The following is a 15,418-nucleotide window of genomic DNA, read 5'->3' on the forward strand; positions in this document are numbered from 1 at the left end:
GATTATTTGGGTTTTTAAACCATGGAGAATGTTGCCTTCCCAAAAAGCATCTGATCTTTTCTAAGCAGAAATTTATCAGTGTCATTTTGTTCCACTTACAATGAAAAAGATAAGTGACTTTTACATTTTTAAGTAGTAATGATTAGTAGTTAATGATCTTTATCAGAATATGTCAACACAGGTGAATCAATCCAAAAACTGATCTTTCTTACATTCGGGTTATAAATCTTACTCCAAATTTAGATGCATTTAGCATTAAGATCGAGTAATATTAGCATCTGAATGATACTCCAGAACCTTGATGATGGGATACAAGTGTGTTCAATGCAGGCAAGCTGAGTCATTCACTGTTGAAGGGGCTCTTGTGGTGCAGTAGTCAGGAGCCAGAAGACTCAAGTCCTGCATGCTCTGGAGATGAATAAAAGCATCACTGAACATTTGGACTAGAAGATATCTAACTCACTACTGATATCTTCACCCATTCCATGACCTTTACTTATCAGATGCAGGGATTAAAGATGTATGCGTTCAAATGCTCAACTTTTATTTTCACCTCAGTCTGGCGTTTCTGACCTTCATTCATTCATATTCCACAGGCACATATGATGAGAGCCCACTGTACTTTGTACTAGATACCTTTATTTGGATAAGTAGTGATGCTTATTATTCTGTTGCTGCTTTAGCTGGAAAGGATTAGAAGGCTCTTAACATTTCTTGGCATTTCAAGTTTCAGGCATTGAAGAAGACTAGGAAAGCAATGTCAATATCATAACAAGTGGTGGAATTAAGGGACAATCTATGCTCCATTTTTACATTCATATTACCATTCACAAAACTGATCTACGTTGTCAGTAATCAGTCATTCAATATGCATAACTGGTAAGTGATGGCCTTCAACAACTTTGAGTCTTAAATACCAATGAATTCAGAGCATTTATGCCTTTTCATAACGCTGTAATTTAATTCTGCTTTAGCAGGTCAACTTTTCTCTTTCAATGTTTAATCTCTGATTAAGCCCCCCAGGATATTTAGTATTAAAGTTAATTTTCAGTTTGGAGAAGTCTAGGAACTTGCATTAACTGTGCACCTCTCCCATGTCTCTATTTCATTTATTATGACCCATAAAATTATCAATAAAAAGCATTGTTACCAAACCTGGTGACATTGCTTTAATTCTGTTAAAGGTTACTTCTTTACACCCTCCAAGAGTCTGTCTCTTGCTCTGAGGTATTACATGATTAATCTGGAAGTTGATTCATAATGTTTTGTATTGAAAAACAGTCTACATATCTGATTATGTTTAATTTAAATTGATTGCATAGAACAGCATAGTTTTGAACAAAAGCTCCAGGGGAATTTTCACATATAATGGATATTGGGCCATTGGCGAGCATGCCTTCTCTAATCTTGGACTTCCCAAAAATCATTCCTTAAAGTCCTACATGGAAGAATGTTAGTTAATCTCAAAACTATCTACAGTAATGGCAAAACTTGCAACAGGCTAAATGATTTAAAAAAACGAGCATTGAAACATCTAAGGATGGCATTGAAAAAGACTGAATGCCATCATGTCTCTTTATGTCCAATGCTCTTCATGTCCAACCATTGCATAGCAACAACCAACAAAACTAGCAGAGTGTTGAATTACACAACAAAAAGCATAGAATATAATTTTGATAATTCTACATATTAATTTAACCATAAAGTCAAAGTCACCATACTCCCACTCTATAATTAGAGAGACAACTGTTAGTGAGTTTAACCTAATGGTCACGACATCTCAGACAAGCAGTAAGAGTGAGATAACATCAGCCAGTACAGCAATTGAACCTAAGCTGTTTGCATTACTCTGCACTACAAACCAGCCATCCAGCCAACTGAGTTAGAGAGCTAAGCTCTGTTATGTAATACAGGATATTTTAAATAAACAGTTGTTTGACTGCAAAATGCTTTAATTGTTCATGACAAAGGTCTTAAGAGGTTTTTAATAAGTACAAATTCTTTTGGCTCAACTTTTCACCAATCTTCCCTGTTTATTAAAATATGGGAATATTTGGAGCACAAGGATCAGGTTTCCATGGTGAATTTCCAACTCTGCAGACTTTCAAACCAGAATCCTTATTGACACACAGGTAAATGTGGATATCTAGACCCTACTGTCCAAGGTGGCCTATCCTTCCAAAAGCTTTTTGAAAATCTCATGGTGTAATTTCAGATTTGAAATAACTCATAGATAAAAACTAAATTCATCAGAAAATGTAAAGGCTTTTCCATTCCAGAATCAGCATCCTTTGCTGAGTCTTAAATAATGCCAAATGACATTTCCGTTGAGAAAATTAACTTCTACGAAAGAGAAGTTTCACTTCTTAGTTTTTAATGATTGTTGTAGAATTCAATTCTTTTGTTTTACTTTCCTATTTGACTTTCCAGAGTTGATATGACATTGTACCCATTATTCCTTTTGATATTTTCTGGATTAAATATTGGGTTATTCTCCACTCTGGTGAAGAAGATGGAAAAATTATTTACTCTAGAAATATAGAAAATAGCAACAGGAGTAGTCTTTCAGACCTTTGACTCTGCCCCATTATTCGATATGATCATGCTGACCAACCCACTTAGCACTCTATTCCTGCTTTTATCCCATACCTATTGAACCAATACACTATAAAAAAAAGGAACAGGAGTAGACCATTCAGTCGCTCAAGCCTGGTCCCCCATTTAATAGGATCATGGATTATCCAACATTTCTCACATCCACTTTCCTGGCCTTTCCTGTAACCCTTGATTCCCCTTCTGATCAAGAATCTATCCATCTCAGCCTTAAATGTGGACCAGAACTATGCTTGCACAATTCTCAGTGGCAGTGAGTTCCAACAACTCACAACCCTCTTAAACAAGAAATTCCTTCTCATTTCAGTCTTAAATTGGTGCTCCTTAATTCTGAGATTATGCCCTTTGGTCTTAGACTCTCCCATGAGGGGAAACGTCCTCTCAGCATTTACCTGAGAGGCCCTGTATGTTTCAGTGAGATCACCTCTCTCATTCTTCTAAACTCCAGTGAATCCCAACCTGTTAAGCCTTTGCTCATAAGACAATCCCTTTGTACCAGTGATCATTCTAGTGAATGGCTTTGAACTGGCTTCATTCAAATGATATCTTTCTGTAAATAATGGGATCAAAACTGTTCAAAGTACTTCAGAAGTGGTCTCACTAGCACCTTGTACATTTGCAGTAAGACTTCCCTATTTCTTATAATCCAACCTTCTTGAAACAAGAGTCAACATTCCATTAGCCTTCCTGGTTAACAGCTGCACCTGTGTGCTAACTTTCTGTGGTTCAGGCACAAGTACACGCAAATCCTGTTGTGTTGCAGCTTTCTGCAGTCTTTCTCCATTTAAATAATATTCTGTTTTCTTGCTCTCTCTTCCAAAATGAGCAATGTTACACTTTCCCACATTATACTCCATTTGCTAACTTTTTACTCACTCGCCAATATCTCTCTGCAAACCGTTTGTATCCCTTTCCACCTATTTTTGTTTTGTCTCCAAATTTAGCTACCGTGCATTCACTTCCTTCCTCCAAGTCATCAATGCATATTGTAAACAGTTGTGGTCCTAGCACTGATCCCTGTAGAACCCCACTGGTCGCAGGCTATCAACGTGAAAAGAGCCCCTTATTCCCACCTGCTGTTTGCCGCTCATGAGCCAATTCTCTATCCAAATCAAAATACTACCTTATGGCGTAATCTTTTATGAGGTACTTTGTCAAACACCTTATGGAAGGCTAAACACAAGCTATCTATGGGATCTTATTTATCCACCTTGGTTCAGGCTTCCTTGAAAAACTCTAATAAATTAGTCAGATTCAATTTCCCTTTCATGAAGCCATGCTGACTCTGCTTGATTAGATTGTGACTTTCCAAATGTTCTGCTATTACATCCTAAATAAGGAAGTAATAAGGCCTTTGGGGTGGCCCGGTGGCTCAGTGGTTAGCACTACTGTCTCACAGCACCAGGGATAAAGGTTCAATTCTCACCTTGGGTGACTATCTGTTTGGAGTTTAAGCATTCTCTCTGTGCCTGCACTGGTTTTCTCCCACAATCCAAAGATGTGCAGGTTAGGTGAATTAGTCATGCTAAATTGCCCATAATGTTAGTTGCATTAGTCAGAGGGAAATGCGTCTGGGTGGGTTACTCTTTGGAGGATTGGTGTGGACTTGTTGGGTCAAATGGCCTGTTTCCACACTGTAGATAATCTAATCTAATAAGTGATTTCAATACTTTTCCAACAATAGGTGATAAGCTAATTAACCTATAGTCACCTGCTTTTTGCCTCCCTTCCTTTCTGAATAGGGGTGCCACATTAGCAGTTTTATAAATCCCTGGTGCTTCTTCAGAACTGAATGATTTTTGGAAAATTACAACCAATGCATTCATTATCTCTATAGCTGCTTCTTTCATTATCCTATATTATAAGCCATCAGGGCCAAGGGGCTTATCTGCCTTTAGTCCCATTCCTGATGAAGAGTTTATGCCCGAAACATCGGTTCTCCTGCTCCTTGGATTCTGCCTGACTGGCTGTGCTTTTCCAGCACCACGCTTTTCAACTCTGCTCTCCAGCATCTGCAGTCGTCACTTTGTCCTTTGGTGCTGTTGGTTTTCCAATACTACCTTTGTGATGATGATGGTACTTAATGTCTCTCCAGTGTTCTTTAGTATTAATGGAATATTCAAAGTATTTTCTACCATAAAGACTGATTCAAAATATCTGAATAACCGCTTTGCCATTTCTTGTTCCCCAAAACCATTTCCCAGATTCATTTTCTAATGGGCCTATGTACACTTTGGCCTCGCTCTTCCTTTTTATCTAATTAAAGAAGCTTTTATTGTCAGGTTTTAAATTTCTTGCTTGTTTGCCTTCATAGTTTGTCCCAGTCTTTATTACCTTTTTTATCCTCTTTTGCTGGATTCTGAGTTTATCTCAGTCTTTGGAGCTATTGCTGACTTTGGTCTCCTTAGATGTGTTTTCCTTCCCTTTGGTCACAGAATTAAGATCTAACTCCTTCCTGAAAATATTTGGCCTATTGTTTTCTGTGTCAGCGAATTCTACAGGCTCACCATTCTCTGGGTGAAGGAATTTCTCCTCACCTCAGTCTAAGTGGCTTATCCTGTATCATTATACTGTGACCCCCAGTTCTGGACTCAGTCATTGGGAATATCCTTTCTGCAATTACCCTGTCTCAATCTGTTAAGAGTTTTATAGGCTCCTGTGAGATCACTCTTTCAAACTTTGAAACTTTAATGAACATAGTCCTAACTGATCCAATCTCCATACATCTGTTCTACCATCCCCGGAATCAGTCTGGTAAACCTATTTAAAATTAGATGGGAAAATGCTGTTCATTAACCAGTCAGGACAAAATCAAGCCAAACCCTAGTAGAAACACTGACTGATGTTGAACTTTCGAAAGGTGAAATCAAGGGCTTAAGTTGAAAAAAAAGTCAACTACTTCTATCAGACATTCAAAGTTATTTGATAAGACTTATTTACTCTTTTGTGCTAACATTACTTTAAACAGCAGTAAATGTGTTTTCCTTTTAATCATTTCAGACACAAAGAGCATTTAATCAGATTACTGCACTAAAGTTATTTGAAGGTAGGTTAATCATGAAAATTTATGCTTTCAGTACCACTATAGTAACAGGTATGTTTATTTATTTTAAATAAACATTGTCTATTGACCCAGTGAAAAAGTTCAACAAATCCATCACTGCATTGTAAAATTAACAATGGAAATTTACCATTATTTCTTATTTTTAAATGGGTCATAATACAATTATCATTCTGATAATTGCACTTTGTTGCTGAAATAATTCACAGCTATGGCAAAACAACTGATTGTAAGGTTTTGGGAAATAACACAGCCATTACCATGACTATTTCACTGACTGTAATCTAAAACTTGAGCTGATTCAATAGTACATAAATCTAAAGAAAGCCTTCTTTTATTGCATGCTAATTGGAAAGCAAACCTTAAGGAGCAGTCTTGGGAATATAAATTTGTATTTTCACACCAGAAATTAGTAGAAATTAAACTAAAATATGAAAGTAATGCAGACATTCAAGGCAAGCCCAGTCAGGGTTCTGGTGGGTGAGATTTTCCTTTACAAAGTTGGACATAATATGTAAGAAACAAAGTAATATGTGAAAAGTAAAGTTCTACAGCCTCATTTATCTCCCGTCCTACCCGTATTACTGTTCACTGTTTATTTGTTGTAGACAAGCTCACAAAGGGCTGGACTGGGATTTTCTTTTATTCATTAATTTATGGGATGTATAACTGTCAAAATTAGAATTTTTTCTCCCCATCTCTCATTGCGCTTCAAATAGTGGTGGAGAGTCTCCATTACAAACTAGGGCAGTCCATATTGTGCAGGTAGACCCACACTCCTGTTGAGAGTACAGTCCAAGATTCTGACTCTGGACAATGAAGAAACATTGATATAGTTTCAAGTTAGGATGGAATGTGACTTGAAGGAGAATTTAGAGATGATGGTATCCTTTGTGTCTGCTGTCCTTGTCTTTCTACATGATAGTGCTCACAAGCTTGGGGGTGTTTTCGGAGAACATCCAGTGGGTTGCTGCAAAACATCTCATAGATTTTGTAGATTATAGACATGCTGTATCTGTGATAGAGGAACCGAACAGGTAAAAATGAAAATAAGAGATTCAGTTTGAAACTAAAAACACATCCTGTCCATGGTGGTTATTCTTAAAGGTAACAAAAAAAATCAAGTCTAGAATGTACTGAAGTTTGTTAATATGATAATTTGGCTTCTGTAGTCATGAAGTAACAATGGATAGATGTCTCTCGGGTCTTGGTAAACACAATATACTCACGTAATACAATATTGAGAAGTACTTTCAGTCACTCTTCAAAAGAACAATTAGGTTTCAGCTTGATGTCAAGGAGAAAGTTTTCAAAAACAGGAGACACAAATTGAACAATTTGTTCAGTAGCAAGCTTTCCTCAATGGAAAATCAAAACACAAATTCCAAATCGATAAATATTATTCAAACAAAACAGCCATAAAACCCAGGTGTGAAATGGTTAGGTGCTTTCCCTGGAGTGATTTCAAGCAACCAAGATCAATTATCTTGAATCATGAGGTTCCATTGTTTGTAAAAATAGTTTCAGTATCTTTTCAGTGACAATTAGAAAAGAAATCCAGACATCACCATATCCATCAAATTCAAGTCCAAAAATATTATTAAATACTAAACATTCTTCTTGCACAACGCACTTTTAAATATGAAATCATCTCATGTCAACCTTTCAGCTATTAACTTGACATTTTAATTTATTTTTAAAAATAATCGGTCTCTACAGCGATCACAACCAGCTGGAACAAAAAGCAGTCTTTGACATATTGGTAAATCTCCTTCACTTCTTTGGCACTAACATATTCTTACCCCAGTATTTCTTCGGACAACTCAAAGTCAGTCATTAATATGACCTTTTTTAAATCTACCACTTCCTCGATTACCTTTGCTTTAGTTGGCAATCTATAATATTTTCCAAAGGGAATAATATTTACCCTTTTGTTCTTGCACATCAACACACATGGGATTTTTGATTTTCATTGATATTTTGACTCCCAATCTTATTTTAACTGCATTCATCTGATGTTTCACAGGCAGAAATCCTATTAAAATACAAAAGCAAAGGGATAAAATAGATAATTCAAATTTAAATGCATTTAGTTAGGGTTAATCGAATTAAAGAATATGGGGCAAAAGTGAGTAAATGAAGTTGTGGTACAAATAAACCATGAACAAAATGAATTTCTGTCATATCATGCCCTCCATTCTGACATATGCCTTCAACTTACCAGTTTCACTTTGTGCAGTTACATTATAATAGCTCAAAGCTCCCCCAACAACATGACTCATCTTACTGTGTCTTCATTCTGAATTTTTTTCTATTTTATACATTCAACACTCCCTTCTTTGCTCTCCTTATTTGCCTTACCTCATAATTTCTCATTTTGCTGCAATTAGATCCCTCCTCATCCTTCTAAACTCCATCAAGTATAGACCCAGAGTCCTCAAATGTTCCTCATATGTTAAGCTTTTCATTCCTGGGACCATTTTTGTGGATCTACTCTGAAAATGCTCCAGGGCCAGTACATCCATATCAAGACACTGGGCCCAAAACTGTGCACAATACTCCAAATGTGATCTGACCAGAGCCTTATAGAGTCTCAGATGTACATCACTGCTTTTATATTCAGGTTCTCTCAAAATAAATGCCAACATTGCATTTGCCTTCTTAACTACTGATTCAACCCGCAAGTTTACTTTGAGAGAATCCCCGACTAGGACTCCTAAGACTTTTGAATTTTCTCCCCATTTAGAAAATAGTCCATCTCATGTTTCTGTTCTTCCTACCAAAGTGGATGACCTCACACCTTCTCACTTCTTTGCCCACTTTCCTAACCTGTCCAAATCCTCCTGCCACCTTCCCACCACCTCAATGCCACCTGTCCTTCTATTTATCTGTGTATCATCTGCAAACTTAGCCAGAATTCCCTCAGTTCCTTCATCTAGCTTGTTAATGTATAAAGTGAAATGCTGTGGTCCTAACACTGAGCCTTGCAGACCACCACTTGTCACAGGCTGCCATCCTGAGAAGGATCCTTTTATCCCCAATCTCTGCTTCTTGCCAGACAGCCAAGCCTCGATCCGTGCCAGCACCTTGCCTCTAACAAAGGCCCTTATCTTACTGAGTAGCCTTCCGTGGCAGCACCTTGTCAAACACCTTCTTGAAGTCCTAGTCGGGGATTCTCTCAAAGTAAACTTTCGGGTTGAATCAGGTAGATAAAGCCATTGGCTCTTCTTGGTCTAACCTGCTCATTACTTCCTCAAAGAACTCTAGCAGATTTGTCAGGCATGACCTCCCCTTGATTAAAACAGGACTGGAATCGGCAAGACTTAATTTTCTGTGATGAAATTAATTTGTACTTATCATATATTATGGCATTTCAATACAATTCTCAACACATTCAATTGGTAAGGCAGCAAGATCTGTATTGCCATATTTAATGTTGCAATATTTGTGCATGAGTAACATATGGCATCATTGTTCAATGTTTTAATGTTTCGGTTCAATGTTTTACATATATTAGTTCATTTCAAAGTGTAGTATTGCATTACAGACAACTTTGAGAAGAATGTTTCAACTTCTGTTTCTTTACAGATAAAAAAGGAAGTTTGCTTTCAGAAGATAAAAGTACAAAAAACCCTGCAATTTCTTTGCAAATTCTGAATTCTAACAGTTATTATAGTGAATTCTTATGTGAATCAAAGATATTGTTTCTGTGCTTGCAGATATATAAAATTGAACATTGAAAATCAAGGAAGTAATTGATAAAAGGGTAATTGTTTCCAAAGTTTGGAGAACAATATTGGAAATATCTCCACGATTATGAAAACTGTGTAGTAACAACAGGAACAAGACAGTTTCTCTTAGATTTTTGTACATACTGTACTGAATGCAAGTGACAATGTTACTGTAACTGTGAGTAAGCAAAAATGAAGTGCACACAGAATTGCAAAGTGGCTAATCTGTCCCTGTCACCCATTGATCATCTATTGCCTCAGCCCTCCCTTTCTATGCAACCACTTCCATCCAAGAGATAATGGGAGTGAAGGAAGAGTAGACCCAGGGTCTAGACTGTGCAATACTCATGATTGGCATTATAATTGTCAAATTAATTTTGTTCAAATCTTTTTGTACTTAATTTTAATTTGTGCAATATTGCACTATCTAACATAAAGAAATTCTATCAATCAAGTAAAATTCATGTCCATGTCCTTTGCTGTTGAGTTTTTTTTTCAATGCTTTTCATTCATGGTGTTGGTCACTGTCATTATCTATTACCATAGTGGTGTATCTTGGATGAGGTTGTGTATTGCAAAAGGATCTCAAGAGGCTGTTGAGTCTAGGCTGTTGGTAAGATTATCTTTTAAGTTAGTATTGTGCTATTTACATAGATTTCCAATCAACCTGTTCAGACATATTATAGCATACCTCTGGAGTAGGCTAGGACTTGAACCAAAGTCTTCTGGCTCAGGATTGGGGAACTACCACAACGCAGAACAAGGCTGAACACACTCATCTCTCTCCAGTTTACAGCTGTTGTGTGATCTTTCGCCTCACGACTGATGATGTACATATTTGAGTACTAATCCTTTACTCGGCAGGGATTAAGGTTGCTGCTTTGCAGTATTTTTGCCGGATGAATTTGACATGATATTTGAGAGTGCTTTATGACTGATTATGAAAAAGGAAGTACGACTGTCCTGCAACTTAAACCACTATGTGGCTTTTATAAACTTTGAACAAAACAAAGTTTATAGAAGTTACAACTTGTTTTTATATAAGGGATTCAGTTTATTAAACAGTCTGGTAATATTGTGATCTCCACTGAGGACAGACTTTAAGCCATAATTATAATCATAGATTATCACTTAGAGGCCTATGTAGATTTGGTTTTTGTTTAGTCAGTCAGTGCAGCGACCACCCACAGTGAACAAACAAGTGAAACTGTCCAATCGGAGAATAAACTAGAGAAAGTAATTATGACAGGAAGCTTTTTTAATGCAAGTTTCCAATTCACCCATTGCTTTTCACAAAAGAACTGCATCACATCAAAAGTTTAAGAATATTTCCATTTATTTCCACATGATGTTCTCTTCTAAATGGACATAGGTCATGGGGAATTATTTGCTTTCTTTCCTATTAATATATTAGAACCAAAATTCAAAAACTCCAAAAACTAATGCTTGGTCTAAAATGTGGATTTAGCCCCTCCACTTGTTCCTGATTTTGGCAGCCTGCTAACTTTGGTCTGTCTTCAAATTGACAAAATTGCAGTGTGAAGCCAGAAATAACAGCACTGTTGAATAGTTGCAGGCCGCAGTAGGGGCCTCAGGAGCATTTGTTGTTAATACCAATTAATACTAGTGAGCACCTCTTAAAGGAAAGGTATATTTTTCTCAGAGCTAGAACTGATTTTAAACTGGAAAAAAAAAGGAATGAGAGAGAGGGCTCCAAGATTTTCCAATATCTAAACTCACAGAAGACAGTGGGACCAGCTGTGATGGTCAATGCTGGTAGTCAAGACTTGGGAAAATGGGTGCAGTTGCACAAAACATCTCTGATCTCACAGCAGCATCAAGATCAGTGAATGCATCTTCAAACCCCATATCCCACAAAGGACACTATCAAACTCTCACTTTTCAATGTGCTATAATTTAGTTAGTCACCGACCAAGTATTGCTAACAATTAAGGTTTACACATCACATTCCCAGCTGCATGTCACCATCAAAGAATTTTGCACTTTGTTTTTTTAGATTCCCTACAGTATCGAAACAGGCCATTTGGCCCAACAAATCCACACCGACCCACTGAAGAGTAACCCAGCCAGACCCATTCCCTGACCCTATATTTACTCCTGACTAATGCACTGACTAATTTACCAGCAGGAGGAGGGTTTATCCTGTTGTGTAGTGAAAATTGTTTTATTAATGATGGATGAGTATATTTAGGGCACTTTGCAATACTTTGTTTTCATGAAGATAGAGTAGAATCAATTGCTACCGGTGAGAGGGTCTCTTTCCCCAGCTGTGGGTACAGGACTTTGTTCTGCCTCTATACCTCCTCTTCCAGCACTAACTCTTCCATAATCCAAAAGCCAACATAACATCTTAGCTACTGTGTGCCAAGCTGCCTCTCCAGACGGAGAGGAATTAGATATGTGGAGTTCACACATCCTGTGACGTGAAATTGCTTCTGATCAGTAGCACTGCAGCCATTTTGAGGTTTTAGAGGCTCCAGGGAAATTCAGATGATGGCAATTCACAATCAGGTTGAAAATTCTATGTTAAATCTGGATTTTCAAAATGATGTAGGAGAAAGCGAGGACTGCAGATCAGAGTTGAGAGTGTGTTGATGGGAAAGCACAGCTGGTCAGGCAGCATTCGAGAAGCACAAATCCTGATGAAGGGCTTATGTCTGAAATGTTGATTCTCCTGCTTCTCGGCTGCTGCCTGACCTGCTGTGTTTTCCCAGCAACACACTCTCGAAACTTTTCAAAATTATGTGGCTTATTAGAAATAAAGGTAAAGTCAATATAGGGACCATAGGGCAGCTCTCCCATTACAGAGAGATGGTGGTTTAATCTGAAGGCCACCACACTATAGGCAAGAAGAAACACCCTTTATGGCAATTTCAGCAGGTGTACAAATTGAACCCATTCTATTGGCAATGCACTACATCATAAACCAGCCATCAACCAACAGAGCTAGCCAAACCCCACATCAGAACAGCATCTACCTGGTAGGCATTTCCACTCTATCCCCCCCCCCAAAAAAAAACTATTATCAATAACAGAGCAGCAAGGTTAGGAGAACATGTAGGACTTTCATAAAAGAAAAAGCAAATGATCTACCTCCTTAATACTATGTATGAATCACCCACTAATGTGTTCAACTCTGGGCTGATCATTTGGTAGGTTTGACAGTGGTGTGCAATAACTTGCTTGTTGTTTTTCTGATATGCTGGCAATGTGCCTAATCGCACTACTAGTCTTTTTAATGATTGGAATGGCTTGCATCCCATTATCTTGTTACAAAGGTTTTACTATCACATTTACCTCTTCATATGTTTGTACATTGTATCAGATGATGGTTGGTATTTCATTCTAGGCTTTCTTTTATTGTATCCTGAACTTGTGCAGTTACCTATATCATAAGCCAAATTGTGTCTGTGAACACAAGAACACATTGACAGTTATTAATAATTTATTTTCATGATTGCAGTATACCTGATGTATTATTGCCAAATAAGTTGGCTCATGGAGTTCTTGGTTCACTCATAACTCATTGATTTAAGTATTGCTTAACTGAAACTACTAACATAGACAGAGAAAAAGAGAAGTATGCAAATCTTGGACTTTCCAACATGCGTTCATGCCTTTAGAGTGTACAGAAAAACAACTTCTGTTTTATTGCACAATTAGATCAAATTAGAATTAAGCTGAAGACACTAATACTGGTTAGGGTATATGTTGATAAATGATTTATTCCCATTGATCTGATGACTTATTTATATTACCCATAATGACTTATAAATATCAACATCAGAAATTCAACTCATTATATGAGAGCAAATTTAAGAATTAACTTTCAGACTTGCATGTAAACTTTGAACTTTCTTTTAAATAAAAATCCAAAACTCTTATAAGAGTTTATACATGAGAATCACATGAAGGTAGTTTTCAGTACATTAATCAATATTGCACATTCATTGCTTATATAGTAACAGTGTAAATTAAAGACTTCGTAGTTCAGTGCTTAAGGTCCAAACATCCTTCTGGATTCCATCAGTTCTACGTCAGTCTCTTCAAATTCAGGAACCCATAGGTTTTTCATCAATCTGACCTTTGTCAACCATAAGTCTCTGCAGTAAGAGATCATTTCTGCTGACCTTCCACATAAAGTGACATGATAACTGAAGGAACAGAAAGGGTGAGATCATAAAAGGTGGAATATACCTTTCTGGTGAGTCTAAATAACAAACGAAACAGAAACATCAAATATAACAAATTCACGAAATGATACCGACATTTTACTTGCTGGTTCAAAAATGGAATTTCCCCAAAATTGCATCACAATAATATGTATTTTTGCTATACATTAATATCATGCCATTGAAAGTCCAGAAAATTGGAGCATAAATGATTTATGCTTCCTGTTTGCCAAACCCTTCATTTAAAATTAATTATGTTGGGTTAGAAGCTGCTGGAATATGATCAGTTACAATTTTTCCTCATACTTTATCCGGAACATAAATTGCACTACAATTAGCCAGAAGTGCATGTTAATAACACAGCAAGAAGGGCATGACAGCTTGTCGGACTTTCATTAATGACAAAGCAACAATCTATCTCCTTAAGCCCCAGTACAAAGTAAGGGCTGATAAAGAAATAGACTGACTCCCAGAGAAAGAAATAGGATGAATTAGATAAACTAATTGCAAAAAGAAAAATAAACAGAAGGTAAGAAAGAATGGATTAGCAGTGAAGGAAAATGAGAAAAAGAAAAAGAATAGCATAACAAACGTTAACATTTAAAATGTTATAAATTCAAAGAATAATTCTCCTCCTGCAAGAAAGAGACTTGTCATTATTTGCTGCCTTTCTGAGTCGCTAAGATTGAATAACATTATGGAACCATTGAATACGTCATGAAAAGAAGCCGTGCGTCACTAAATAGCAATGCTAACCTTTTGTGGCTATTTCAGTTTATTTTATCTGTGGAAATGCAATGTTTTTTGTCATTAAGTGGAACCTTGATAACATTCTTTTGAAACAATTCCAGTGTCAAATTTGTATGAATTGCAACTAATAAGATAGCCAATTAACTTGCTATGTCGAAAGTCACTTTCTCCAATGAGAGTCCACCAGTGGCTTTGGTTTAATATTATCAATGAGTAATGTGTTGTATTAGAAAGAAACTTGGCAAATAACGGACTATTGCTGAGCATTGTTTTCAAATTATTATACCTTAAGAAAGATTTATAGCTGACTGACACCATGTTTTGAATCCACAATAAGAGTGATATTTCACTTTTTTTCTAAAGCTGCTATTCTCCCAGGATTTTGTGGAGAACCTATGGTATATGTTGTACAAAAAAGTTTATGTTTATCTATAGGCAACACTTATAAATTGTATTCATTAAATGGCCCTTTTTGTGATATGTGAAAGGTTTGTTCAGTGCATAATTTCAAAAACAAACCATAACTATTGACTATTTGAGCCATTCTTGCACATAGGATTCCCTTTTCATTTCTAATGCATAACTAGGCCTGCCATGGTCAATGGGAAGGCAAGCAGCTAACAGAGATGTTCACAGCACAGAAGGAGAGCATTCATCCCATCCCGACTACCATCTACCAAGTAAATAGCTATTCAGTCTCATCCTTGTGTTTAGTTCCTAGTTCTTAGCCATGTAGATTATGGCACTTCAAGTGCATATCTATATACTCTACAAATGCAATAAGGACTGTTGTCATTATAAAGTTCAAGGCTGCTACTTCCTCTGTGAGAAAAGATTACTGCACAACGTCTCTTTAATCTTCTATCAATTACATTAAATCTGTACCTTTAGTTACTCATCTCTCTGCACGTGAGATGGATCTTTCCCATCACTTTATCTAAGTTTCTCATGAAATCCTACACCTCAATTAAACTTTCCCTCAGCTTTGTTTACTCATCAAAAACAGCCTGTGCATTCTTTCCTCAGTTTTCTGCTCAGAGTAAAATTCTCATTAATCTCCTCTCTACCCT

General features: G+C 36.8%; 1 protein-coding gene across 1 annotated transcript in view; it reads right to left on the bottom strand.

Annotated features, from left to right (window-relative positions):
- Window positions 1–13,349: 13,349 nt before the first annotated feature.
- Window positions 13,350–15,418, bottom strand: part of LOC140491796 (histamine H2 receptor-like) — a 33,395-nt gene continuing 31,326 nt past the window's right edge. The window contains exon 2 of the mRNA XM_072590197.1: window positions 13,350–13,580. Within this exon, the coding sequence (XP_072446298.1) occupies window positions 13,424–13,580 (157 nt within the window). The 3' untranslated portion in view covers window positions 13,350–13,423. The remainder of the gene's footprint in view (window positions 13,581–15,418) is intronic.

The sequence above is a fragment of the Chiloscyllium punctatum genome, chromosome 20 (genome assembly GCF_047496795.1).
Source record: "Chiloscyllium punctatum isolate Juve2018m chromosome 20, sChiPun1.3, whole genome shotgun sequence".
Classification (NCBI taxonomy): domain Eukaryota; kingdom Metazoa; phylum Chordata; class Chondrichthyes; order Orectolobiformes; family Hemiscylliidae; genus Chiloscyllium; species Chiloscyllium punctatum.